Source organism: Falco cherrug, chromosome 8, assembly GCF_023634085.1.
Source record: "Falco cherrug isolate bFalChe1 chromosome 8, bFalChe1.pri, whole genome shotgun sequence".
NCBI classification, from domain to species: Eukaryota; Metazoa; Chordata; class Aves; order Falconiformes; family Falconidae; genus Falco; species Falco cherrug.
In genome coordinates, this window is record NC_073704.1 from 56,994,388 (window position 1) to 57,021,458 (window position 27,071).

Sequence of the window (27,071 nt, forward strand, 5' to 3'; positions counted from 1 at the left end):
CAATGAAGGGGTCAAACTTGTAATAACATTACGCAATATCCTATTGAAACTGACTATATTCTAAACTCCGAAGGAGCGAAAGGGAAAAGTACTTAGGTACTTTTTTTTTTTTTTTTTTTTTTTTTGAATAAGTAATCGCAATTGCTTTTCCTACAGAAACTCTCTAGGAGTGAAATTCAGATCTCTAAAAAAAAGAGTAAAAGAAAAGCGTAACATATTTTTTCCTCAATCCAGGAGGAAGGAAATTGGAATTTATAGTAAATAAAACCTGCAAATAAAAAGCAATACAGTGAAGGGCTTGCTCCACTGATGTCAATGCCAAGATTCCAACTAAATTCCAGGGCATAAGGATTTCACCTGTAGAAACTTCACTTAATAGTACAGTCACTCGCAGTATTGCTGGTGTTGTCAGACCACTACAAGGTTAACATCTTTATATCAGAAGATGCAGTCCACATCAATGAGGAAGAAGGGAAACAGGCAGAACTCTTGGGTCATGCAGGTAGTCTCAAAACTACTGTTGTACAAAAACAGCAACATGAATTAGGACAGAAAAGTGCATCATTTTCTATGCGTGTGTATACGTGAGGGGGAGACAGGGAAAAAAAAGAACACTCTTTTCTTCAATAAGGATATAGCAATATTAATTCTTTACTCTGAACAATTTTAGCTGACTGATTACAGTTGCTCTACAAAGCAGAAGCTAAAAGCAGATCAGATTGCTTTCCCATGTTGGCCTTACCATCGCACCTAAAGAGACCCCAGAGAAATCACGGCAAGGGAATATAAACTACACACTCATTTTCTTCTGAAGGCAATTCTTAATTTTAAAAAAAATAATAATTAGGACAAATTCTATTCCTTTAAATCATTAATAAAGAATCCTGCCTGTTAGGGCAATGAGCTTTCCTAACTCTAATCCATCTTTACTGCCGTGTTATTACCTTACTGTTTTCCTGTAATTAAAATGTGGCAGGTAGTTTACACACAAGAGGGAGTAATTGTATTGGAAATAACTGTTCATAACCACATTTTAAAAGCTCATTTTTCTTATCAACTTTTAATAAAGAAAGCAAGATAATGACGATATTTAGCATTTGTGCCACCTGCAGCAGCATTTTGTCTCTCTAAATTGCTAAAATTTCATTCAATGACGCTAAAACATACCCCTTCAGCTATGAATGCAGCCTGCAGCAAAAAAGAAAAATCTGAACAATTGCAGTCATTTGTTCCTGTTCAATCGAAATAATAAAATGTGGCTGAGCCTCACACTAAAGGACGCAAACTTCCAACAAACCTTGCGTGGTTCTGGAAGGGGAACGCAGAGTTTGCATGTGCTGTGGTTAGGGAGCACCCCGGCCTCCCCCTGAGGGCCAGGAGGGGAAGATCTCCGCTCTTTGCACCCTAAGGGGGGTGGAATGGGGTGAGCCACCATCTGCCTGTTTCTACATTGCATTTCCTCGAAGGTGCACGCGCAGCTGGGACAAGCGGTCGGCACAGATTTGCACAGACCTGGAGGCAGCACATGCTCTCCTGGTCTGCAGGAAGATGTGAAGTTTGGCTCCTGAAGGGTCTCTTGAATTCCAAAGCTGCAGAGCATTTTCCTTACAAAGACTATCCTGGAGCCTTCGCTTTGGATGGTTCTTAGAAAACAGTTCTCCACAAATGTCAAGCCTTGCAAGCTGATTAGGGGAAAAAATATGATCTTTCCACTTACTATTGTTTACAGCCTAGTAGAACCTGCCAGTATATAGGGCTACAGGATGCCATATGCAAACAGCTTCTGTCCTGAAGAGCATACAATACAAAACACGTCAATATCCATATATCCACAGGTATCTATGGATAGCAACGCCAGGGAAGGGCAAAGGGTCCTCATGGTTTGAAGGGCAGACAGGTAGGTGGGCATTTGCCATTTAAATGCAGCTACAACAGGACACAGCTCTTGTCTCTCCTGCAGGAGGTCTTTCTGCTGCCTAACAGACTGTAAAGGGGTACTAATGGATAGGACTATAAAGGGGTACTAATGGATAACACTTTGGACTCCTCACACTATTTAAAATACCAGGCATTGTACGCCAGCCTTGTGGAAAGAGGTCAGTGCACTGTCATTACCCATTATCTGAGCCTTCTGAGCCTTGTACTGTTTAAAATAAGGATATCGGTTTGCTGTGTTTATATAAGCACATCTTTTGTTGTAATAGTCAGCAGGAAGCTTTTAAAAAATGTTTTAAGCTCACTAGGAATAGCTGAAATAGAGATCCCCAGCACATCATAGGCACACAGCATAAAAGATGCATGTGCTTATATGCAGAGTCACAGGCAATCCCAACTGCTAAAGAGCTACATCACTGGATGCTGATGCAGGTGGACCATAAAGAGGAAGGTTATTAAGAGCTCCGATTCCAGCCTTGTAATTGGCTTGGCACGCACAAACCCTGGCAGGGGCTGTGCCAGCCTCAGCTGAGCTCCGGGCAGCTCGAGGTTGAGCCCCCCACAGCCTGAGGCTGAGCCCTCCACCGTGCAGGTGTGGGAGCAGGATACAGCCCCAGCCCGCACTGCACCCGCGGGCTGGTGGCCGAGTCACGTTCACAGTCCGCAGGCATTAGTGTTTTCTCTCCAAATCCAGTATGTGCAAACCGTGCACTTCTACCAGGCTTGCCCGAGCTCCCTTTACCTATACATCATCGGAAAGCTGAGTGCTGGGTGGTGGTTTCTACCTCAATTAGGGTAGGCACCTTCAGAGCGCATTTGGGTTTCAACCCAAATTGGTGGCTTTGGTCCAGATTCATTCTGTGGTTTGGCTTAAAAAAATCAAAGTAAGGTTTAGAGGTAGCAACCTCCACAGGGCTTCCCACAGCCCCAGAGCAGCACAGCCCTGATGGAAATGAACGGCATAAACGGACCTGGCTATGGGAACGAGCTACGGGACAGGCAGATGATACCCGAGGTCCCCTCCAGGCCTGGTTTTCATATGGCCTGTGCCTCCTAAAGGCAGTTAAAACAAACTGAGGATCAAATACTACACGAGAAGTGAATGAGTGCACCAGAGGACAAACTAGACAGTGACCAACCAGCCTCATGCAAACGTGACGATGCTTTGAGAGCCCCGTGTAAAAAGCCATAGACAGAACTTGCCTTGCTTATTGAAAGCCACAGATTGGAAGCTTATGGTTTGATTTTACAGGAGTTGTCTCCTGGAGCACGAGCCAGCGGGGCGTGCAGAGGGAGCTCTGGGCTTGATATGGAAGTGGAGCGGGTGGATGCTGCTACCACGTGCATCAGAAGATGGGTTTTTTCCCCTGAGGTTGCCTTACTTCATCTCCTCCTCCCTTCTCCACTCCCCATTATTGGCATTTAAAACACCCCTGAGTTTTCTTGACCAGGTTTGCTGTGCTCATTAAAATACTGTGAGTACTTATTGGCTATAATGATCACTCATTAAATTCTGGTAAGTGCCAGGACTGTTCTGTGAACAGATTCAGGTTCTGGGAGGAGAGATCAGGGGTGGGAAGATACTGGAAATACTACATTTTCCACAGGAACAGAAATACAAACTTTCCCCTGCTTCTTTGCTCTACAAGACACTGGAATAACTCAGACCTGTTAAGGAGCAGCTATTGCTTACTGACTGCTCAAATCATTCCCCTGCCCCAGGAGGACTCTCAGCTCTTCTTATCAGAACAGGAACAAATAAATTTATTTTCCATATTTGCATCTCCTCATTTAAGATTTTTCCTACATTTGTTATTTAGAGATAAAAACCTGCCTCTCAAAATTCCCTTAGCAAAGTGGCTTCCTCAGCCTCAGGGAACGGTGCAGGAGGGACTGCAGAGCAGGATCCAAAGCTGCTGGCGAGGCTGCAGGAGCAGCAGGACACCAGGAGATGAATGGCTGCATATCAGGGCACGGATCACATTTTACAAGCCCTGTTCTTGTATTTATTTCCAATTGACTGTGTCAAAGACACACACCCTGACTAGTGTGGCCATGCCTACAACTGTAAAGCAGTTCCCACTGCAGGATTCGGTGCTACCATCTGTGTTTTTACCACCAAATGCTGTTCATCGCCTACTAACATTAGATGATATGAAATAACTAAAACCATATACAAATATACTTTACCCCAGACTAATCCCCAGTGAATCAGAGGGCGAGTAACTATTTAAGGAAACAGAATCAGACTAGAGCTTGAAGACCAGTGCATCCCCCCAAAAGTCAGTGTGTATACCAGCAGGGCAGGAAGCACTGCTGGAAAGGGGATGTTTCTGTAGGTATCCCTAGGAGACGACTCTTCTGCAGATGGCCTGCACAATGCAATGCATCAGGAGAGGGCAGTGAGGGAGAAAGGAGCACAGAAGTTCACCCGGCTTCCCAAGCAACTTGTAGATAGTCAGTTGACTCACCACCACCACCACCAAACAGCAGAAAGCACAGGACTGACATACCAAAGTTACGTTATTCTAAGGAAATAAAATTGCATTCCTGAAAAGTGAGAATCTGAAATCCTATTATTTTGTGCTTGGGCTGATACCCATAGCACTGCCTGTATGATGAGCACATGACCAAGTCTCCCACCACCTCAGAAATACCTGTTTTTTCAACTACATTAACCTGAAGACCACAGTTCAGCACGAAATGCGTAACAAAATGGCATCAGCTTCACAAGATTAAATAACTGGTCTGGTTAAGCATTAATTGCTCCAGTTTGGCTCCCTCTTCACCCACTCACAGGAGCTTTGTGCGGATTACTGCTTTATAATTGCTTGCGCCCTAAGCACACTTGCATTGCAATCCCCTGCACACCTTGACAGCATCCTGGTTAGAGAAAATGAGTGCTGCATGTTCCCCTGTCACAGCACTTTGTCTGCTGGATACAGTAAGTCTGAGATTGTTTACTCAACTTCCCATGGCCCATTAATGACATAATGTTGGACACAGCTGTTCAGGACTTCACAAGACCAAAGCAGAGAAAGAAATGCCAGGAGACTTCAAACACGCTGCTCACATCAGAGCCTGGCTGGGAAAGTCCTTGAAAGTGGTCTAAGGGAATTTAGCATTACAGCTCTCATGAAGTAAATCCAGGATTAAAGCTTCAAACTTGGTTTCTCCTGACGACGCAAATGATTCTAAAATAACTCCATCCAACCAAGATGGCACTGACTGCTTTGAAGAACAGCGGGCCAGTCATTTAACTTTCACTCTGCTTGGCTGAATTATCTTCTGAAAAACTACAACCTGCCATAAATAAAGGCTCACTAGCTCTGGAAGTGGGGTGTGCCTGGTTCATCAGGTCCTGACTTTCAGTGTGTTTGAGCAGGAGAGGTGAAGCTCACCCCATAAAAAGGCAATTAATGGTCAGGGCACACCTCAAGATCTCCAAAAGAGTTTGAGCAGAGTTCAAGTGATGCACAGAGCGCTCTGGGTCTAAAAGACACCATTTGCCCCAGTGCAATCCACCTCCCAACACAGTTGCCTAACATTTTTCTAGGGGCTTCCGGAAAGCGGACCCTGGCCAGGGGGTCTGGGCAGCGAGGGAGTGCTGCTGGCAGGACCGATGTGCACCAGCCACAGCACAACAAAGATAAACATGCTCCATCTAAATACCACACCCAGAGAGCCAACCTGGAAATTGTGGAACCACCTCATTATGGAACAACAGGAGTTTTCCCTAAGAAAAAGGCAAATCATCAAAGTTTCTCATCTTCCCAGTCATGAGGCAAAGCAGAAAAAGTGAAAGAGAAAGCCTCAAACCCACTCCCACACCCCGGTTCAAAATAAGCTATTTCATTAATTTTAAAACACTTTACAATTGAAAACTTGAGGAGGGTTGTGTATATTGTTTACATATATTCATATATTTATATGTAGCAGTTAGAGGGAACAACACATGGCAACACTGAGCTGATTCCTCAGCTTGGCAATGCTGCAGACATCTCCAGCAGAAAAAGATCATTGGGTCAATTTGTTCCTCCCTGTGATACTGGTTATCCAAAGCAATTAAACCACACCATCATCAAAGCTGTACCTGAATTCATGCTCAGAGGAAAGACCACCACCCCTCCCTCACCTTCCCCAGACCTTTCAGGGTAACCCCTACTTACAATTGTGAAGTTCATAACCTTCAGAATCCAGATGGTCATAGCAAGGTTCACCAGGATTAAAATCATCAGGAGCAGCACAAAGAAATAGAGGCATCTCTTCCTCCAGCCATAAATCCCCACTTTGTATACCTGGGGTCCTTCTGAGGTCTGCATGGTGTTGCGGTGTGCGTACTGTTCCTGAGGCATCTGAAACGATCACAAAGAAAGAACCACGTGCATGAAGCGGCAAGAGAAAGCTGATGATATAAACTGCTTGTGCCTGCCTGTGACTCTTAAGAGAGAGTTTTGTTTTTTCTTTTTCAGAGTTTACCAGCGGGGCAGCATCTCTTTCAGTATCTTGGTTCTGCATTATTTTTCTTTCTGCTTACGATATGCAGTGACATACAAAAAGAGAATTTTATCTCTTAAATGTATAAATAGATTTATAAATACAGGTAAGCACACTATCTAAAGGTATCCTATGGAGATCACTCTCGAGTGACTCTGTTCACCGTCCCAGGTTTTGCAAGGCAGGCACTCCGGGGCCTCTAAGGATCCAGAGGGGAAAATTTTGCACATGTTTGGTAAAAGCAGTTGAGTCCAGCAGTTTGTTTTGAAGATGCAATATGACTTCTCAGAGGCTTTATTTTTTTAAAAATAAAAATCATCTGAAATAAAATCATCCTTTCCAGCCACGGAAAAAAGCCAAAGGGGAAATGTTTGCCTTTCTCCCTTCCCACACCCCGATCTTTCTCAACTGAGTAAGCCTGAAGCACAAGGTACTCCATCTGCCACATCCCTAACAAATTATCCCCAAATATCTATGCTGGTTTAACAAGGACTCTGATACCCTGGGTTGGGCATGGCATGCTAGGACAACACCGGGGGGCAAAACTAAGGAAAGGGGGAAAGAAGAAAACCTGCTACCGAGGGAAGCAGTGCAGCAGCATCCTCAGGACACACTGCTCTGCAGTCCCCCACAGCAAGCACCAGCCCCTCTCCGATCCCCCAGCACCCAGTGGGCTCCGGGCGGCCAGGTATCCAGCTGCCCCCACCGTGGGTGGAAGGAGACGGGTGCTTTTAAACAGCATCGCACCCAGCTGGAGCAGCGGTCCGGCCACAGCCACTGCCCAAGGGCTGCGTGCGCACAGGGTGTGAGCGTGCAGCCGTTCCGTGCCACGCCAAGGGAAGCGTTCACATGCTCGCCCTTCATGTTCGGGATGTGGAAAGCCACTTCCATGGCCTTCCCCCTGGGATCTGTTTCTTACACTTTCAGACTTTTTTTAACGCACAGACTGAGGATATTGCATCATCTCTAATACCGCACGGTTTGCTGAATGTTTTGCATTTTAGACTTTAGACAGGTAAGAAGCCACCAAACATGCTCCTGCACTGCTGATTTAACATCTTCTACCTCTGGGTATCTGGCATCAACATTTTTATGAAGAGAATTACAAAATTCATGTAACAGGAGGAAACAATGCGAGTTCCTGTCTGTGGGAGTGTGATCCACGAGGGCAGCATGAGACAATGGGAGAAATCAGATGCTCCTTGTTAGCAGCTTATGTTTATTTACCATTGGTTTCCTGTTTTTTTTCTCACTTTCTTGCTAATAGCTTCATAGTCCAGCATCTAATCAAATATAGCGGTGGTGCAGAGCCTGTTGAAGGCCAATGCAAGGTGAGTTTCTTCATGGCATAACTTTCATTCCAGTAGCATCGCACTAGGGATGAAGTTCACACTTTATCTTTCCTGCTCCAGTGCTCCACACATTTGAGGCAAGGGCTGCCTGAAGAACCAGTTACCTTTTTCTACCTTTCACTGCTCCAAAAGACCTGTTTTATCTAACATGGTGTTGTCACCTGCAGTATAAGGGATCAGCCACCTCTCCCTTCTTCCCCAGGCCTTCACCCCTCCCCAGGCTGTAACAGTCTCATGTGCTAAATAAATCCATTCAGGCACTGAATTCTTTCCAGATCAGAGGCACGGATAGCTCTCCGGACCCGGACTTACAAAGCAAGGCCAACCCTGCATATTCAGGAAGGCTATGTTTAGCCTGGGGAGGCTGGTGTGCTGGCACCCCTGCTCCTGTCCCAACAGTGATGCTCCTCCAGAGGGTGGAGGTGCCCATCTGCCTCCTTCCCTAATGTCAGCAACTGTGTTAATTCCCCACACTCAAAACACACGACAGCAGCTGAGAACAGGAAGACTTTTACAAAGAGCAACAAATGAGGTACTCCTACCCTTTTCCTCTCAGGTTTCTGAACCATCGCATTTAAAAGAATTTTTCTCCCCTATATGCTTGGGGGCTACAGTCCACCAAGGAGAAAAAGCAGGTCAGACTCATGCATGAGCAGGGTGCTGCAAAAGACACCTGCAAAAGACAACTCTGGGCACCAGCGCTGCCCCTCTGCAGGCAACTGCCGGGCCAAGCTCCCTCCTTTCCAACCAAGGTGCTGCCTGTACTCGCTAAACTAAAACTAGAACACGGCGAGACTCAGCCAGCCTGTCCACACCTCCAAGCCTGCCTGCTTTTTCCAGCTTTCTCAGCTGGTCTAAAAGAAGGATCTCACATCACCCCAAACCATGCCTCACTTACAACCTCAGACTACCCCAGCCCCAGCTCAGGCTGTGAAGATCTGCAAAGTCAATTAGTGCAGACAGTCGTACCACGTCGGGAGAAGCCAACGGCTCATGACACATAATCCTGTTCTTAATATGGGGGGGCTCAGCCTGTTAGGCCAACGTGCATTAGAAGTACAGCACCGCAGAAAGGTGTGTCTGCACTGAAAAGCTCTTTTCATAGTGTAAGTGGGCTCACCGCAGACCCCTCCTGCTGCTCAGGGCAGCTGGGGTATCCATCTCGATACCGCAAAATCACCCCAAGCCCAGGCAGACCCGTAGTTTATACCAAAGGGAAGGAAAGCAAGTTGGTTACAACAGATCCAACTCGGTCTGCGCCGGTATTTTTGCTCATAGGATGCCAAGTCAGCAAGTGTGGCGAGCTCTGCAGCACGGGGAGAGGAGCTGGGTCACCAACACACGCACATGCTTGGAGGAAAACAGGTCTGCTCACGCTGCTACAACCACTCGGATCTATGCAAAGGGAAAACTTAAACAACGATAAATTACAGAGTTTCCACTACCTGGGGGAAATTATAACCGCAACTACTGTATAGTCCAGGACTTTATTGCCTAATATTTTACCAGGGGATCCTGGAGAGCACACATTAAATGCAGCCTCTCCCTCGGAGAAAATGAATAAATTGCATTGCTAACCCTCTCAAACCATGGGGGAGGTTTGACCAATGAGAAACAATATGAAATACCAGGCTCAAAATATCTCTTTATTGCAAAACTTACTTATTCACTTTATCTCTTTCCTGCTTACTCTCCTTTTTTCTTTCTTTTTTCTTCACTTGCAGTCTGTAGGACGGAGAAGACAGCACATCCAGCTGGGGCAAAACTTTGGAGACATCAAAGAATTTACAGGAACAGAACACAACCACAAAGAACAACGTGCATCCACACAGCAGCCTGATCTTGAGAATTTCTCTTGTTCCGATAAAATATTTAGCTCACAGCTACCCTAACAGAGACAGAGCAACTAAAGTACTACAACACAAATGATGAGCATGACTTACTAATATAGCATAAATTTATAACAAGAAAGTAACATGGGAATCATAGATACCATGTTCTTTCTATACAAACTCTCACCCAGCTACATTTAAAGCTATATATGATTTCTGGCTAGCATTTCCCCCCTGAATTGTGAATACCAAAAAAAAATGCTCGTGTCTGTAGTTCTCCAGGAAGAGAAGACAGAATGATGGACAGAGAGTGCTGAGGTGTGTTAAACAAATGAGTAGAACAAGAAGGCCTGCAAGGCAACTACACGAGGAACCAGCTATATCCGCCATCAATAATCTGCTCCGTGTGGGAGGAAAAAGTATGCTAGTCATAATTTACATTTTGGCAACTTCTCCTGAGTTAAACATTAAAAAGAACTAAGGCACCAGAACAAAAAGTATTGCTGTAAAAGGACATCCAGTGGTTGCATTTGCAAAGTACCCCCCTTTCAATTACTGAGCTAAGGGGAAAGGTGCTAGTTGCTTAATAGGATTTTTTTTTTTCCTTCTTCAGGAAAATATTAGGAACAACCACCTAGTTTTGTAATAGTGGTGAAAAGACAATATGGAAACAAATATAGAAATTGGAAAGAGAAGCACTCCTTCCAAAAGTCAAATCTGAAAGTGTCTGCCTGACATGAGAGGGCTTAAAGACACACGGGCACAGCGCTGGACCACCATCAGCGCATGTACAATCCCACTTACAACACAAAAAATGCAGCATGCCAAATCTTTAGCCACAGACAACATTACCATGACTACAAAACCATAGCCTGGAACCCATGCAATTCTCCAAGGAATCCTTGTTGCTACAAAAAAAATGGGTAATACATTTTTGCATGAGAGCTGTACAGAGTCCTTATAGACGAACACTGCAAACAGGGCCTGATATAAAATCCAGTCTGTTCAGAAAAGCTATTCATCCTTTTGCTTTAGCATACCTGAGAGATATGGTCCATGACAAGAAAGATTTATTTGGTTTTTTAAGACCACTGGAAAAGTTCATGTCACTACGTCCTCTGATCTGCACGAGCTGCTCACCGAGTACACTTCTTGGCAAAGAAGCTCCAGCACTTCCCTTCAGCAAAGCTGAAAGGCATCACAAATCAGAACTGGCACTGAGTTTCCAAAACTCACAGCAGACCCCAGCAAACCTTTCTTGCATGCCGCTCTCCCTTCCACCACGTCCTCCTGCCCTGGCAGAAAGCTTCTCACTCAGGGCACACGACCCAGATGAACGATTCATCAAGTACAAGTGTTTTATATGTGTAAGGATGGATAAACACCTTACCCTTGCAGACACCGGAGCTGTAATGTGCCCTTGCCAAGCCGGCTTTGTGGGCTCACTGAGGGCTATCAACGGGGAGGCATAACAAGAGGAATTAATAACGCTTCTGTGCCATGGGGGCCTTTTTGATCAGCGCTTAAATGATGTACGCCTGGTAATAGAACAAATTTAAGCTGAAAGAAGATGCAGTCTGGGAAGGCAGCTTCTCTTTTATGAGCCCACTTGAAATCTGCGGCCAAAAATACCCTAGAGCTCATTGAAACCGCTCACTGCAGCACCGACCAAAAGCCCCTAAGCCCTGTGCAGCCAACGTGGCATCTCCCCTCCCTGCCTGCTTGCATGTAAGCCAGGTGTAACAACTTCATCAGAAAAACAAAGAGCATCTGACCCCAGGCTAACCTGTAGCGTGGTGATGGGAACACATTTCTAGAGATGAAAGAGGGGTTCAAATTCCCTCGGGCCTTGGACCTACATCTCCCACATCTGCCTTCTCTTTGTGTCCCTATCACCAACATTCTCTTCTCTTTCTCTTTGTTTCTTGAAACAGAAACCTTTTCTTTGGGCTGAAATGAGAAAGAAAAAAAAACCCCAAACTAAAAAACCTTCAGAAGTGCTCTCTGCCGTATCACTGGAAGGCAATGTACTTGTATTCACTAGCTGTAAATGCTCTGCAGATTCATCCTCTTTAATTTCTCTGTCTTTTAAGCGCACACTATCCACCAGGTTCAAAAGAACAGACATTTCTGGAGCGTGACTAAGAACAAAATTTGGCACAAAGAAGACTGCTCGAAACACTCTTATCAACACAACTTTTTGCCTCTCTACTCCCCATAAAACCCTCTCCCCTAAGCTTGACACCCCCAGGCCGGTTAAACCACCAGTGTCATGACCCAGAATTGATTGATGGTCCCTCACATGGGCCAGACCACAGCCCCGGTCTCCATAAAAGCATCAGGCTCTGGAAAATGACTTCACACCTGCAGCTTGGCCGGCAATGGGTGAGCACTGGGGAACAGCCCAAAGGATGAAATACTTGCTGGGGCAGTTACTTCTTGTAGCACTTTCCCCCAGCAGCATCTAAGCCAAGCTCTTCTACCCCAATGGCTGTGCCAGCTTGGCCTCTGTCGCGGCCACTGGTGTCCCCAAAGCTAAAATCTTCACTCTCTGTCCCTCTGTTTCTGTCAACAGTTCTCATCCCTCCACATGGCAGCAGCTCCTCCATGACTTGGGAAGACCATCATCACTCAGTGCCCACTTGCCGGGTATCACCGCGATGTGCTACATGACCAGAAAGACAAAAAGCGGAATGTTTCCTTCTTTCCTGACTAGTTTCTGTCAGTGGGGTACATCACACGGAGAGCTCTTCAAATATCTAGGCTGATTCTGGCAAACAGAAGCACATCAACAAGGTTTTTTCTTGACCGGCACACTCCATCGGTGCATGCTCTGCCTGGTCCACTATGAAACACCTCTTTTCACATCCCCACCTCCTGCCTCTTGAGGAAGCTGGATTCAGCCAGCTCAGGTAGCTGGGGAGACCCTGGGGATTCATCTCCTTGTAAAGCATTTCGAATCCAGATCCTTCAGTGCTTCAGCTTACCCCTATCTCTAACATCTTGAGAGCTCATGTAATTTCCCCAGTTGCCAGGGCTGACAGCATTTCAACAATAAACAAGCTTGAGGATAAGGACACTGCAAAAGCCTCAGTTTATAAAACAGTATTTTTGAGCAGATGGATTGAATGAAAAGCTGAATATGGAACTTCTGCTCTGCTCTGTCACTGCTCTGTATTCAAGGAACACCTACAGTAAAACTATAAACATATTACAGTTTGCCAGAACAAAACAAACTAACAGGCAGCTCCATCCCTGAATAGCATCTCTTAAACAAAAAGTGGTGTTTTATTATGATGCTGCATGAGTCTGTGAGCCATGTAATGTTACTATTGCTTCTCTTCTCCGAGAAGAGGAGAAACATGCCTGTTTTCTTATTTATGAGTGTTTTTTTCAACTTTTAGACTTTTTTTCTTGGTAGTTACCTTGTCTCAATATTTTTCTTTTTCAGAATTAAGGAGAAAATGGAAAGGAAAGTGAACAAGGAAGAAAAAGTTTCTGCAGCGAGCTCTCTTGCATATCAAGCTAGTCAACAAAGAACGTCTTCCACAAAATGCCCCACAATTTGTAGCGATACATTCACGCTGCACGCAAACATCATACCGACTGCTGCATTCACACGCTGGTTCCTTTGCACCGCTCAGATGATGTGAAGCAATCATAAGCCTATGTCCATCTGTGCCAAGTTTATAAAAGCTCTTTCCCACCGGAGTGCCTCAAAGCAGGATGAACCAATATGAGAATACACTAAAATAGCCAGCAGCAGGTGTGACCACAGGAGGCTGTGGGAACAGCAAGAGGGATATCATCCACTGAGCTTGAATCAGAAAGCAAGTTACAGGAGGTGATACTGTGCAGACTTCTGCCCCAAGACACTCTCCCCCCCCCCCCCCCCCCACCCCGTACCAAGAAAAGAGATAAGGCTTCTAGGAATGTGCAAAGCAGGATTGTGATATGGATTTATAATGCTGGAATCCAACCAGCACGGCACAAATTGAGAACTGTGCACTTGAGCATGTGCCAGGATCCAGCGCAGTCTCTGCAGTGATCCTGCTTCCACAAGTTAAAACTTGTTCTGATGCATCTTCCCTGCACCATCTTCTCTCCACACAACGTGCTTAACCATGCTTATCCATCTCATTTGCACTCACGCGCTTGCTTTCTAGTTTGCTCTTGGGAAGGACCAGGAGAAGGAATACACGTATTAGGGTGTGTTAATGGGTCTCTTATCTGTATGCTTCCAAGATCAACAGACCCTCCAATTTCACTTCAGATGAGGAACATTCTGTCCACACACGCACACACTCTTCAGTCCTTTTTGGATACAAAGCAAAGCTTGAATACCTGAGCTGCAGGCGGGTCACCTTTGGCAGGGGGAGGCTCAGGAGCAGCTGCCAGAGTTAGGGAGGAAACCACCGCCTGCCTCCATCGCATCCAGCCCAGGGCATCGCAAAGAGCCTCCCCTGCCCTGCCTGGACTCAGCCACGCACAAGTGTCTCCACTGAGGTCCCGTCAAGAGCAGGTAGGGCAAAGAGCCCAGCCTGGAACATCCCATCATCCACGCTGATCCCGTGCACTGCTCGTCTCACCCCGATGCGGGGCAGGAGCACCCCTAAAGCCAGGTAAGGCAGCACAGCCCCGGCTGCTTCTTGCTGTCAGACATATTCCAGTCTCTTTGTTTCTCTGGCTCTTTAACACTGATGATCGGATTTGGGAGGTGGGATGCTGCATGATCAGAGGCAGGAACTTTAATATATTTTTTTTTCTTTTTTTTTTTTTTTTTAAATAAGGTTATAACTAGTGGCGAAGAAGATAATAGTCTCACTGGGTGCCTAAATTAACAGCTGCTGAGAAAAGCAATAAAGCTCCAAGTCTGCAGGGTAAGATGGCAGCCTGCAAAGGCTCAAGCAGTCGAGATCATATGAGATCTTCATTTAACACAGTATCTTCACCACAGGTGTATTTTCTACAAAGCAAACTTAGAGCTTATCAAGCCTCTTCATTTTCATCATACACCTCCCTCCTCCACTGCTCATCTCTGTCCTTCCTCTCATTCCCTTTAGTCCCCACCAGCCTCCAGGAAGCTGCAGTACCTCCATGTCTCTTGGAGGATGTCCTTCCCGCACCTCAAACCAGCAAAGTTCAAACTTGGCCCAAACCCACCTATTTCAGCAGACCACCACTTTCACAGGAAACAACAGATACGGTGACAGGGAGAAAATGCTCCCCAACACCTTTCTTTATTCCCTTCCATCACATAGAATCTGTTTGCATCAGACCAGATAATACTCCCATTAAAGACCCACACCCCGTGAATCCCACCCCTTCCAGGTAGGGTTCGCTGTCTGCCTGAACCTGCCGTTGTCCTTTGGAGTTGCCTCCGTACACACTTCACCAGCACCACTGGGAGAGAGCTCTGGCCCTGTCACATACCAGATCTGATGCACTTCGGTAGCGAATCTCACCTTGTCACTAAATTTTTTGGACTGCTGAGATGAACGACTGTTAGAGCCCTGCACATGCAGTCCTGCTGTATGCAGGCAAAGCAAACTGGGTCTACCCCCACGAACCAGCCAGAAAAGCTTACTGCTGTCCCACTGTATAATTTAATTTCCCTCATTTATTCCTTGTTGAAAGAAAAAAACCCAAACCCAACGCCACCATAAAACACGGCTAAAAAGCACTTGCAAAATATCAAATAATGTTGCTGTGAAAACCCAAGGAAGAGGAACTGGCAGAGGCAAGGAAGTTTCGGAGGCTACGTGGACCCTTCCTGACACCTCCATCGCCTTGAGGAACGTCCCATCCCCTGAGTCCCCAGCACCAGCTGGCCATATAAGGTGCTGGTATCTGTACAAAGGCAAGGGAAGCTTTAATGCTGCCACTATAGAAGGATGAGAGAGCATCGCCCAAGTCTGGCAGGCTTCTAAAGACAGAGCAAGCTTTTTATCACAAGTTATTTCTTAAGTTATTTGGGCAAAGAAACGCAAATCAGGAGAGAGCTTGCAGACAGAACAGCCCCTAAGTTAATGTTGCTACTTCTAATCTGCTCTCTGTGGTTTCTGACTGTGCTGTCTGTTGCAGTTTGCTCATGCTTTATAAAACGCAGGAAGAAATATGCAGAGAATCATAAGGCAGTGCTTATTACTGAATTACTGCTTCTCTTCACAAGCTAGCTGTACCAGGAGTTGCCAAACAACCCCCAGACAAACATGCTTTCAGCTCAGTAAACAAGAATACAATGTACATATAAATGTATTTATTGTGACTGAATTGTATTTTTTCATCAAAATCTGTAAGCGACACGTGGTACAGAGCCAACCTTCAAGTGGCTTCAAATTATACACATACTTATTCTCCAGAATGAAAAAGTTGGGAATGATTTGGTTACAGCGTTCACGCAGGCAGAGACGTGGCGCAGGAGTTGCTTTGCCTGCAGAATTACTACCGAAACAAAGTTAGCCAGAAACCACCACCCAGCCTCCAACTGCTCCCAACCCTTCGCAAACATGCCACAGCTTCCCATCCTTGACTTTTTGCCTCCAAACAACAGCCCGAAAGCAAGCAGCCTGTTTGCACGAGCAGAAAAGAACGGCAAATCACCCCGGCCACCCAGGGAAGGAGCAGCGCGGCTCTTACCTCTCCCCCGGCGGGCAGACGAAGACCCAGAGGGGTGCTGGAGGCTGGGTGGGAGATGCAGCACGGCGTTCAGAGCCGCACGAGGCCTGGCCTGTGCTCATGAGCTGCCCCTGTCAGATTTTCCAACAGCAGAATTGCAGCCAAGTCCCTGCCCATGCCTGAAGAATTTCCTGAACAGCATTCCCGTTCTTTTTCTAACTGCTTTGAAACCACACTGTCTGTACTTCAATAAGGCTTTGTCAGGCCAAGTTACAGCTACTGGGCTGGCTCCAGATAGCAATTGAAAACACATGTGGTTTGCATTAAAAGCCCCCTTCTCCGCACACACATTCAGACACAGACACCCCCGCCTGCACTCTGGAGCCTGCGTGTCTTGCCTCTGCAGCTATAAAGCTAGCCCTTTCGGTGAAAAAGAACAACATGATTATGTTGGTGGGGGTTTTCTTTGGGAAGAGGAAAAAGGGGTGGAAGGGATCCCATTCCCACAGATAACACCTTGCCCCACTTCATATGTTTCGCCAGTATCAGCGGGTCACAGCGCCTAGGTTCACAGGCAGCTCTGCCAAACCCCAACAAGCAAGGAAGCACAGGAATGACAATTTCAGTTCACCACTACTCTCCTCTTACCTTTGCCTCTGTCGCTTCTAAAAACTGTGAGAAAAGAAAGCATATTTTTAGCATCTCCAGACTCAGTTCAGCACATCAGAACTGTATCCTAATCTTGACACATACTCCTGTATCTGCTTATACTAAAAATAATACAACTATTTTTGAGTACTTTCATCCCTCTCTGCTTTCTAGCTGTCCTAACCCTTAAAAATATTTTAAGCGCCTTGCATCTCCTGTTAAAGAGCATTAACACCGCTCTGGTGTTGGCTTAAGGAAAAGAAATAGAAGATATAATGTTATACCTTTAATCAGAACGGGTCCCAGTTCTTAGTATCTGTAATCATTTCCAGACAGCACCATGGGTCAAGGCAGCAAACGTGGGCTCTGCAGCTGGAGGTGCCCCGCGCCTGGCATGTGCCTGCGGAGCTGAGCCGGAGTAGATGTGGAAATGCACATGGATGTCCCCCTTATTCCACCACGGCTAAGTCCCACCAAAGATGAAACACAGCAGCAGAGTTGTCAAGGTAACAATATAGAAAAGAGACAGTTTAAAGAGAGAGAGTTATATTTTTCCCTCTTAATGTGCCTTTTCAAAACCATGCACTCCACTTCTATAGGGTTATTCTGTTCTGTGATTTACAGAGGTGCGGTGGCCAGATGAAGTGTTTACAAGAGACAGATGCAGCTAGGGATTGGAAATAATTGAGAGCTTTATGTATGATCTGATCTAGAGCTCACCGAAGGCAGTAGGAAGCCTGTTGCCTTCCACGGGCTGTGGATTAGGTCCATAGCAAGGACTCCTTCACCCACAGGAAGGCAAGATCTGCCTTCGCCACGCCAGCAAGGAGGTCTTACAAGACCCACGCGGGTTGTCTGTAGGGAAAGCCTGCAGCACTTCACCCATCCAACCTCTTCTGAGAGCTGCTGTGGTAACGCGGCGCGTGGCTCTCGCCTGCACCCTGCCCTGCTACCAAAATGCCCTTTACTTAACTCCTGCAAAGGGCTACGTGTGGGTCAGCAACATCACCCACGTGCCCTGGCAATGTGTGTGGGCCAGATCCCGTCAGCCTGGCTCAGTACCCCAACTGCACTGACCTCAGTGGGGATGTATGAGGAGCACGATGCTATTTTGCAGAAGACAACACAAAAGCACCCGGTCATTCTGCCTCAGTTCTCCAGACTGTAAGCCAAGCAAAAGGCAGGCACACAAGCGGTGCACAAGACAGCCACTGGTGACAGCACCTCAGATTTATTTGCACAGCTTGTGAGGAGCCAGCTTGTGCCAGAACAGAAACCACAGACTTCTGGATCACAAATCTGGAGAACTATCGATGCAGCTAAAAGCAAGGCTCCTCAACTGGCCACAACAGCAACAGTAATACTCTTTGGGTTGGCAACCAGCAACAGCTGAAACCAACGGCGCCTAAAACCCTCAGAGTCTTTAAGCATAAATAAATTGAAACAGAAAAATATGAACTGCAGATTCACATAATTAGATTTTCAGTTGTACAAGACAATCAGGCATCTACAGAGCTGTTAGCAAGATGATAGCAGTCCTTGCCTTCTGTCTTAAATTTCCGCACGGCCTTTATTCAGGAAACCAGTTATGTATGGTGACAGCAGTAACTTCACTGGATCAACGTGTGTTTTGAGTTAAGCACATGCTTCAGTGCTTTGTGGTCCAGGACTCCTTATGGCAGCCTGGCTCTGGCATGACCAACAGTCAAATCATTTGCCACATGGCAGTACGGTACTTTGAAATTATTCAGTTCTTCACGCAAATATGCAAAATCAGTGGTTTTCAGATTTTTCTCAGCGTATGGACCCCTAAATATCTGCCAAAGGTGGTGCATACCCCTGTAATAATTTCAGAGAGAGATATTTCTATACACCCTACACAGAACACTTTTTTCTGTCATTTTTCACAGTTCCCTTGGGAACAGTCCACCGGCCTCCCATACGTCTGTGGACCACAGGCTGGAAACTACTGCTGGAGATAACCTAATCCCTTATTAAAAATGTAAATGATCTCTTCTGTTTATGTGCCATACTTTCTATCTTCAGAATATTTACGCAAGCTAGCAGCGTGCTGGCAGGTACAGACATGGTGGGGTGACAGCATTAATACTGCATTTTTTCCACCGGCATAATTAGTAGGCCAAGTCTATAAATATTTACATTAAATCTGTCAGGCATCACACCAACCGCACTGATAACTTAAGGGTGTCTTACTGTAAACTGCATAATGCCTAACTATTTTGTCATCAAGTAACATATAAAATGCTCCTTCAAGCTAAGCCACTTTGACTAGGTTGTTTTTATCTCTTTCTCATTTGGGCACGGGGTTTAAAGACGCTTCAAGCATCAGAACTGTGGCTCAGGGACTGTTCTATTTTTCTGTTATTGAGCTATCATTTGTATTAGTGCCAGTGCTACCAAAAATATATGAACCTTGCAAGCGTAAAACTTAAGTTGATGTCAACATAACTATCTGCGTAACTGCCATTATTTCTTAGTACCGGCATGGTTATAAGGATTAAAAAAAACGTACTAGAGCTCTTTGGGAAGATAAAAACAAATTAAACCCCCCCTTGAAGCTCCAATATCTTTGCAGCTGGAGACCGCAACATGTAGGGACTTCCATTTTGTACAGGAGAACCACTCCAGCTGGATCCATGAATTTCTACACCAGGAAATACGTAAGACCTACAACAGGTAGGAAGGAAAGCTCCTTCTCTACCATTTATACCTGTCCTGCATTCTGGCACCCAGCATTTTCTAGAAGCAGCTAAAAGTGATTTGGTATTTACTGTTGACTTAGCAATATTCATAACTAATTCTGTTTAACTGATAATATGCATTTGCATACCAAACAAAACTTGGGTTTTTCATGGATTTCAACCTGCAGATTTCCAGGGGACTCGCTCAAACATTCCCAAAACCTTTCTAAGAAAATCAGGGCAAAACACATATGGAGAAAGAATCAGCATCTAAATGCAGGTGTGTGTGCACCTGGAGCAGAGGAAGAAGTCAAAATGAAAATTCTAGTAACCGAATGAGATAATTAAGCAATCCCTTGTTAAAGCTTTCCCTCCAAATGACTTTTTTTAAAAAATCTATTACATCTCCTGAAATATCACAATGGAATAAATATAAATGTTCAAATATTTTTAAACTGAAAGAAATCCTCTGCCTAATTACTATTATTTTAAATCGCTCTCAGCCTTGGACTCTTGTAACAGGTCTCTTGTGTACATGTGTGCAAAGGGGGGAGCCAAGCTCATTTGAGCTCTGTCTCCTTAAATACAGAATTAAGGTAGCTGATGGATTGGAAAGTTAACTATTTTAGGTCAGGAATAGCAAGCTGTGGGAAGGCAGCTATTGGCATTCCTGATGGATTCACCCAGCGCTGAGCATCCAGAAAGGATGGAGAGCAATGTAAGGATAAAGGGAGGGGAGGAGGGGGTTCCCCAAATTTCTTTAGCTAATGGCAGTGGGTAGAGGAGGAATCCTTCAGTAGAGAGAGAAAATCCATCCCTGTGTGCGTACGTGTACAGGGAGTGAAGACTTGATTTGATGGTAAAGAGCAAAATCCTATTTAAGTGCTGCAGCTGCGAATGAATGAAGGCACACAGGTCATCAGGTAATCACGCAGGGCTGAGATGGGCTTGTTGGACAAGCGAAAAGGAATGGGAGAAAATGAAAAAGCACTTGTGTGTGCGTGCTCAGCCCTAAGGAGCCCGTTGCAACAGTGCCTGGAGAGCAACCGACTGTCCGTGCATGCAACCGTGCACAGGAAGAAGGAAGAAACTCACCCACTGCTCTAATTTATTTGGAAGAGATAAATATGACTACATTTTAGTAAGAAACTATAGATATAGCACTGGTGATGAGATGCAAGACCTTCTAATTCTCAGAAACTATAACGACAGAGGGGAGAGCTAATGCTGCTGTGGCCCTGCTCTTGCAGACAGGCGTTCAAGGATGCTCTGAATTTCACGCAGACGAGAAACTCCAGTAACTGCAGAGGTGACCCTGAAGTGGAGGCCTTGCTTCACACGACACCGAGTTATTTAGATCTGAGTACTAAATTTTGTCCCTTCTATTCACCTGGAGTTAGCCAACAGTATGATAGCGTAAATGAACCAAGGGAAACAGCACAAACCAGTCTGGGTTTCATAGTAATTTTACAGGTGAGCTGGGGGACGGTAGGTCAGGGCAGCGGTCGGTGCTGTTTGCACAAGCAGAAAACACATCGTGAGTTCAGGTGAAGGACTGAGCTTTTACGAGAGGCCAGACCCAGACAGCTGCTGCTCAGGGTCTGGAGTTCAGAAATATCTGCATCTCTGCGACGAGACAAGGATCGAAGCAGCTAAAAAGTCATCACCAAAGGCAGAGATCTTCCACTGCATGGCCACGGGAGAGCTGTAGCAAAGGGGGTGTGGAGGATGGGAATTCAAGTATCCAGCGTGCCAAACCAGCAGCAAGCTCATGCTTAACTTTGCACAGGTTGATGCGTAACCCCTGCACTGAGAATGACATACTCCTAATGGCTATTTTCTCCTTCGGGTCCAAGACCTGCAGCCCCCCCGAGCCCACCCCCCTAATCGGAAAGCTCTGTGCCGTGCTCCTTTCCACGAAGGCTGCAGCAGCGTTTACCCGCCGGCCAAAGAGCCACAGGCAGGACCTCATCCAGCCCCCCCCCCCCCCCCCCCAACCTCTGCTTCGTAATTATTCTGATGATTTCAGCCATTTGCAGGCTCTTCTCAGAAATAATTTAAGGCCAGTAGAGCTTGTTAATAGGTAAAATGGGAAGTGTTCCTTTTCATTTCTCCAGCAACATTAATGTAATTATCCTGAATCATTCTCAAACTACGTAGGCTGTAATTTCGAGGCAATATTACTATTACAGAGCCCTGCTCTTCCAGCCAGCATGTGTCATCCTCCCCATCCAGAAGTTATTTATCAATAATTGGCAAGATCTTCATTTACAACAATACAAGCCTCTTCATTTGCAGCACGACAGGGAAGCAGGATGGGTGTCACCACGCAAAGGTGTGCCACTTCCCTGGCTTCTGCCCCCCCCGGCATAAGAAATGCAAGAAAGAAAGAATAACCGTGAAGATTAATTTCATACAGATAAAAGCAAATATTCAGTTGGCCAGGCCAGTAATTGTTCTTCTATTAAAGTCTTAACAGTATCCGAATTTATTACTCTTATCTGAGCAGCCTCACCCTTCGTTCTTTCAGAAATCAGGTTCCAGGCACACAGCTGCTCACTGAGCTTCGGTTAGATATATGCCCCAGCGCAGACAAATCTTCACCTGCCTGCAATAATAATCTTCCATGGGAAAAGTTTCAGTTTCTTTGCCAGATCTATTGTGGCAGGGATTTCTGGAGTACATGGCTGTGCCTTGCTGCTCACATTTAATGCAGACCGCGGCTGCTGGTCAAGCAGAGCTGTTCAGCAGTCTGTGCTTATCACAGGCTTTCCCTTTGCACTCCTGGCTATTTTTATTCTGTCAAAAAAGCAGCTCTGCTTGTTCTTACACTTGGATATCCTATTATACCACAAAATTTAACACCACCCAATGCACCCAAATTTGGCTCCAGAGAACAATTTCTGTAGGCAGCATATCTGTATTTTTACAAAGCAATTAGCAGGGCTCTCGCAGAACACTAACAAGGCAGACTGTCAGTCCATGGGCGGCCCTGGACATTGCCATCTGTTTTAATGAGCTGTGGTACGTCATTCTGGACACTAAGACTTCTGCACGATCCCGTGAGCCTCCTGAGATGAGGAGCAGTGACCTTCATACATAATATCTGATCCAAAGGAGAACTCTTGCCCTCCTCTTCCCATGACATTAGCCGCTCGCCATCAGGCTAAAACTAGACATAGAACTAGATACAGAAATAGATGTAAAACTAGATATGTCTCCATCAGAATAGCTATGGGGAAGATACGATCGTGGTGGTGAAACACTGGCACAGGTTGCCCAGAGAGGTGGTAGATGCCCCATCCCTGGGAACATTCAAGGTCAGGTTGGATGGGGGCACTGAGCAACCACGTCTAGTTGAAGATGTCCCTGCCTGTTGCAGGGTGCTTTGGATGAGATGACCTGCGAAGGTCTCTTGTAACCCAAACTATTCTATGATTCTAAAGCCTGACGTACAACATCCACTCTAGAATAAGCAGCAAGGAGGCAGCAGTTCAGGTAATCAAAATGATAAACAATCTTTGGCCAAATTTTGCAAATTCTTTCTCTCTGCTTATATTCTGCAAGAGGTGGTACGATAGGTACTGCCCATAAAGCAGCCCGTGACAGTATGCAGATACTGGAGACAGCAGCGTAAAGAATGATTATGCTTATATATAAATTAATGCACACATGCACATATGCTCACGTATTTTGAGTTTCAACAGAGAATGAGGGGGAAGGTTTAAAAAGCAAATTGATAGGAACATTAAGCTACAGTGAGATTGTGTAGAGCGTGTGAGCCAGAGGGAAGGAAAAAAGATGTAACGGCCTGAGAAATAAATGCATGTTTGTATGTCTGTAATCATGCCTGACCTTTGCCAGAGAACTCAATATGGTAGAGGCATATCTGTGAGGATATTTACTCCAAGGACTATGAAAAGGCCATTGTGCAAAAACACCAGACTCAGATTTATCTACAAAGATATACCCGAGGGCCTCTCAATCTCAACATCTCCGCTTCAGTTATTGGCAGGGTGTTGCAAAGGGTAAAAAGCCATTTAATTGGGAAATCCCTTTATCGCTGTAGCCAATACCTCTCTGTTTCTGAGAGGGTTACCTGTGCTTTCCCACACCTAACCAATTTCTTGGAGCCTGGGACAGGGGTTTTCCCTGTGTGTTCAACTGCAGCCTTAAGGGCTGTGATGTCCAAGAAGGTTGATGAGACCGTCTGCACTTGGTCTGCTGTCCTCTTCCAAGTATTTATCTAATTCAGCAGCTCGTAAGGCTTAGCCCTCACTGCAGTGTCAGAGGGCTGCTGCTGCTTCCAAAGGCTCACACAAGGATGACTGTAAATATGTTTGGTCCCATAGAAGTATGGAAGAGAGAAACAGATGTCCTGTCCCTTCCTCTGCAGAGTGGAGAGTCAACACACAATTTGTTGTTGGCACCGTCTTTTTATCCTAATAACCTTACAATCATGGTCTTGCATTACCTGTGGGCACAGTGGCTCCAGCAGCCTCCGCCAGCACTGTACTGCAGAAATCTTTAGGGCAGAAACGGAGGAACAGAATGAAGTCCCTCTGGCAATATTCATTTCCACAGGGCAGAAAACGGAGCAGCTCACTGTGCAACCCCTCCTCCAGGTCAGCAAACGCACCCTGCAGTTTGGCAGCAACAGGATCTTTTTTTCATTAGTAGGACACAGAGAAAACCTGGTCTCATTCGTGTATTTTGGAGTGAAATCTCATCACTGCTGTGATTAATGGTAACATCGTTTCTGCCCTAAATTCTCCATTCTTTCAGGCTAAAAATATCCTCTTGGATTTCCTGATATTGTCCAATGAGAATCACAAAGGGAGTGAGGGCAAGGAGAGTAAAGGAGAGAGAGGTGCTTTGTGTCTTGCATCCAGGTTTACTTTTTGGGCAAAGCAGCTGTCACAGGAAGGCAAGATAGCTGTTCCCTTCTAAAATGTGAGGGACTTCACCTGCCCATTTTTCTCCCAGAATGACAACAACCATTTAAGCAGAGGCTTCGCAGAGAGCAGCACCTCAGAGATATATTTACAATTATAGTTTAACTCTATCACTCAATGGCGATTTTAAAAACACTTATTTGATTTTCTCTTCTTTTCAAGTGCCTGTGTGGCTTATTCTCATCGTTCAGATAGGTCCCACTTTCTCAGTTTCTGTGGGTTAGAAGCATACTCAAGGTGGAACAAATTCTCCCCTCCACTACAGCAGGAAAGATGCAAAGAGAAGAATTAAATTATTTCCCCACAAAACCTGTTTTCAAATGCAAAGATGACTTTATACATATATACACACACTCACACACATATATATAAAAGGCTTGGTGTTTTTGTATCCCCCTGCCTTACAGAAGATCAGCCCTAGAGAAATCAACACAGAGCATTTACTCCCAATTGTGTGTGAAAACACGTATGTATATTTAAGTAGAGTGATATTTAAGTAATAAGTAATGTATTGCCACAGTGGGGTTAGATGTGAATTCTGCAGCAGCTCCTATCCAAGAAGGCCAGAGGTTAAGTGTTTCCCAACACGCTGCCCTAGCAAGCGGGCACCTGCCCCTGCACGAAGCAGCACCAGCAGCACGGCGCTGCATTCGCATTAGCACCGCTGAGCACAGCCTCCTCCCTTCACCCCCCTGCTACTCACCACCATCATCAGAGAAAATCGGGAGCAACTTAGCGTGGTGGTACAGAAGTCTCCATCCCTACTGCCAGACAGAGGTTAAACCAATCTCCCTGCGAGGCAACAGCAAAGCCAGTGCATTTCTTTTAACCTAAATCACCCAGGTAGTTAGGCTTGAAAGGCGAGCTGGTGGGGGAATGCCTGTGTTTGCAGGGGATGCTGCTGGGAGCACGGTCTGGAACAGTCCCGGAGTTTTATGGGTTTATCATCCCAACACATAAACTTTCTCCCAGTAGGGCTCTTTTTCACTTACCTGTTTTTATTATTCTACAGCTGGAACTCCACGGCAAATCTCTCAAAGGTTAACAGGCCTGTCCAGAAAGCACAAGAAACAGCCTGGCTACAGTCTATGAATTTTAATGCCGTACATTACACCAGCGTGCTATTTTTATATGGGATAGCAGTCCACAATCAGCACTATTTCGGTAACTGTGTAAGATATGACAGAGGCCAAAGAAAGGTGCAATAACAGTTGTAAGACAACCCGCCTGCAAATAATACTAGAAGACCACCATAAAGATGGAATGGGAGAGAGAGAGGAGAAATAAACTGGGGAAATTCAGAGAAATTCCAGCAAGGGCACCTCCATCTGCTAGCCTCGGAAACCAAGTAAATGTTGTTGTGCTCCAGCAGGTCAGCACGGATTTCAGACAGATGGTGATCCCCGTGTGCAATTAGTCAATCTTCCCGTGACAGGTTTCAGAAAGCCCCTCTGCTGCCTTCCTAAGAGAAATGACACCTTTATGCTTCAAGTTACAGGTTGTTGCAGGCAAAAGGACAGAAAGACACCCACACACTTCCCTTATCCACTGTACCCTCAAGCTGGCCATGTATTTTGCAACAAGGAACGCTTGCAAGGACTGAAACATCTCTCAGATAAGTGCTCTCTAAACCAACATGTTTTAGAATCTATTTAAAAAAAAAAAAAAGAAGAGCTGGCTACCAGAAGACGTGTTGCATCTCTTCATTCACTGCAATGCAGCAAGCAGCAAATCTTTAAGTGATACTTAAGCCTCACACACCTCAGTAAAGGATTTCTAAGCATCTTATGATGAGGGATTGTCACTGGGGAAAGATCAGCCCCATCAGTTCTTCCGTGGTGCAGTGAACCCTGAGCATGCTTCAGCACTGGGGAAAAGGCATTTGCCACACCAGTCTTACAAAGGTTGAGAAATCCGTGAATCCTGCGCAGGAGCAGACGAGCACATCAGCCTGTGCAATATTGGTGTAGCTTTGGTTGGGGTCCAGGACCGCGCTGTGCTGCTGAAGGTGTCACCAGAGGCTCCGGGGGCAGTGGATGCACCCAGCAGGCTGCAGCCCCCCACCCAGGGAAAGCACTGGAGCACAAGTCATATTTTAAGTACTTTCTGTAATAGATGCTTACATGAGCATTTGACATAACTCAAATTACATGCAATTCTATCCACAGACAACTCGAGTAACCCATGAATAAAATATTTCAATAAAAACCTGCTTCAGAGACTTCTTTAAATGAGCACCAGACGCCCATCAGCCTTAAGCTTTCTCCATCTTTTTATCTGCTTTCAAAACTAAGCCAAGTTGTCCATTTGATCTCCTTCCAACCGTAAAGCTGTGAAAGTAAAGACCAAACTCTCTAGCTAGAGGACACAGCACAAGGTGTGAACAATCAGTCCAGGTAAAAAGGCTGGGAATGTGCTTGGAGAGTAAGGGCTGGCAGGTCTGCACCATGATAATGCCTCTTACACCAGGGCGCAGAGAGAGTTTACCCTTGTCAATCCGAAACTATTCGTATTTCTACATAAAGACACCCA

The 27,071-nt window shown here is 45.6% G+C and overlaps 1 protein-coding gene across 2 annotated transcripts in view; it reads right to left on the reverse strand.

The window, feature by feature from the left end:
- Nucleotides 1–27,071, reverse strand: part of SGCD (sarcoglycan delta) — a 349,797-nt gene that overhangs the window by 132,345 nt on the left and 190,381 nt on the right. The window contains exons 1-2 of one of the 2 annotated variants that reach the window (XM_055719224.1): nt 16,256–16,368; nt 6,105–6,290 (exon numbers count right to left, since the gene is read on the reverse strand). In XM_055719224.1, the coding sequence (XP_055575199.1) occupies nt 6,105–6,290 (186 nt within the window). In that variant the 5' untranslated portion in view covers nt 16,256–16,368. Of the gene's footprint in view, nt 1–6,104; nt 6,291–16,255; nt 16,369–27,071 lie in introns of those variants that run through there. The other variant, XM_055719223.1, reaches the window with a different exon arrangement.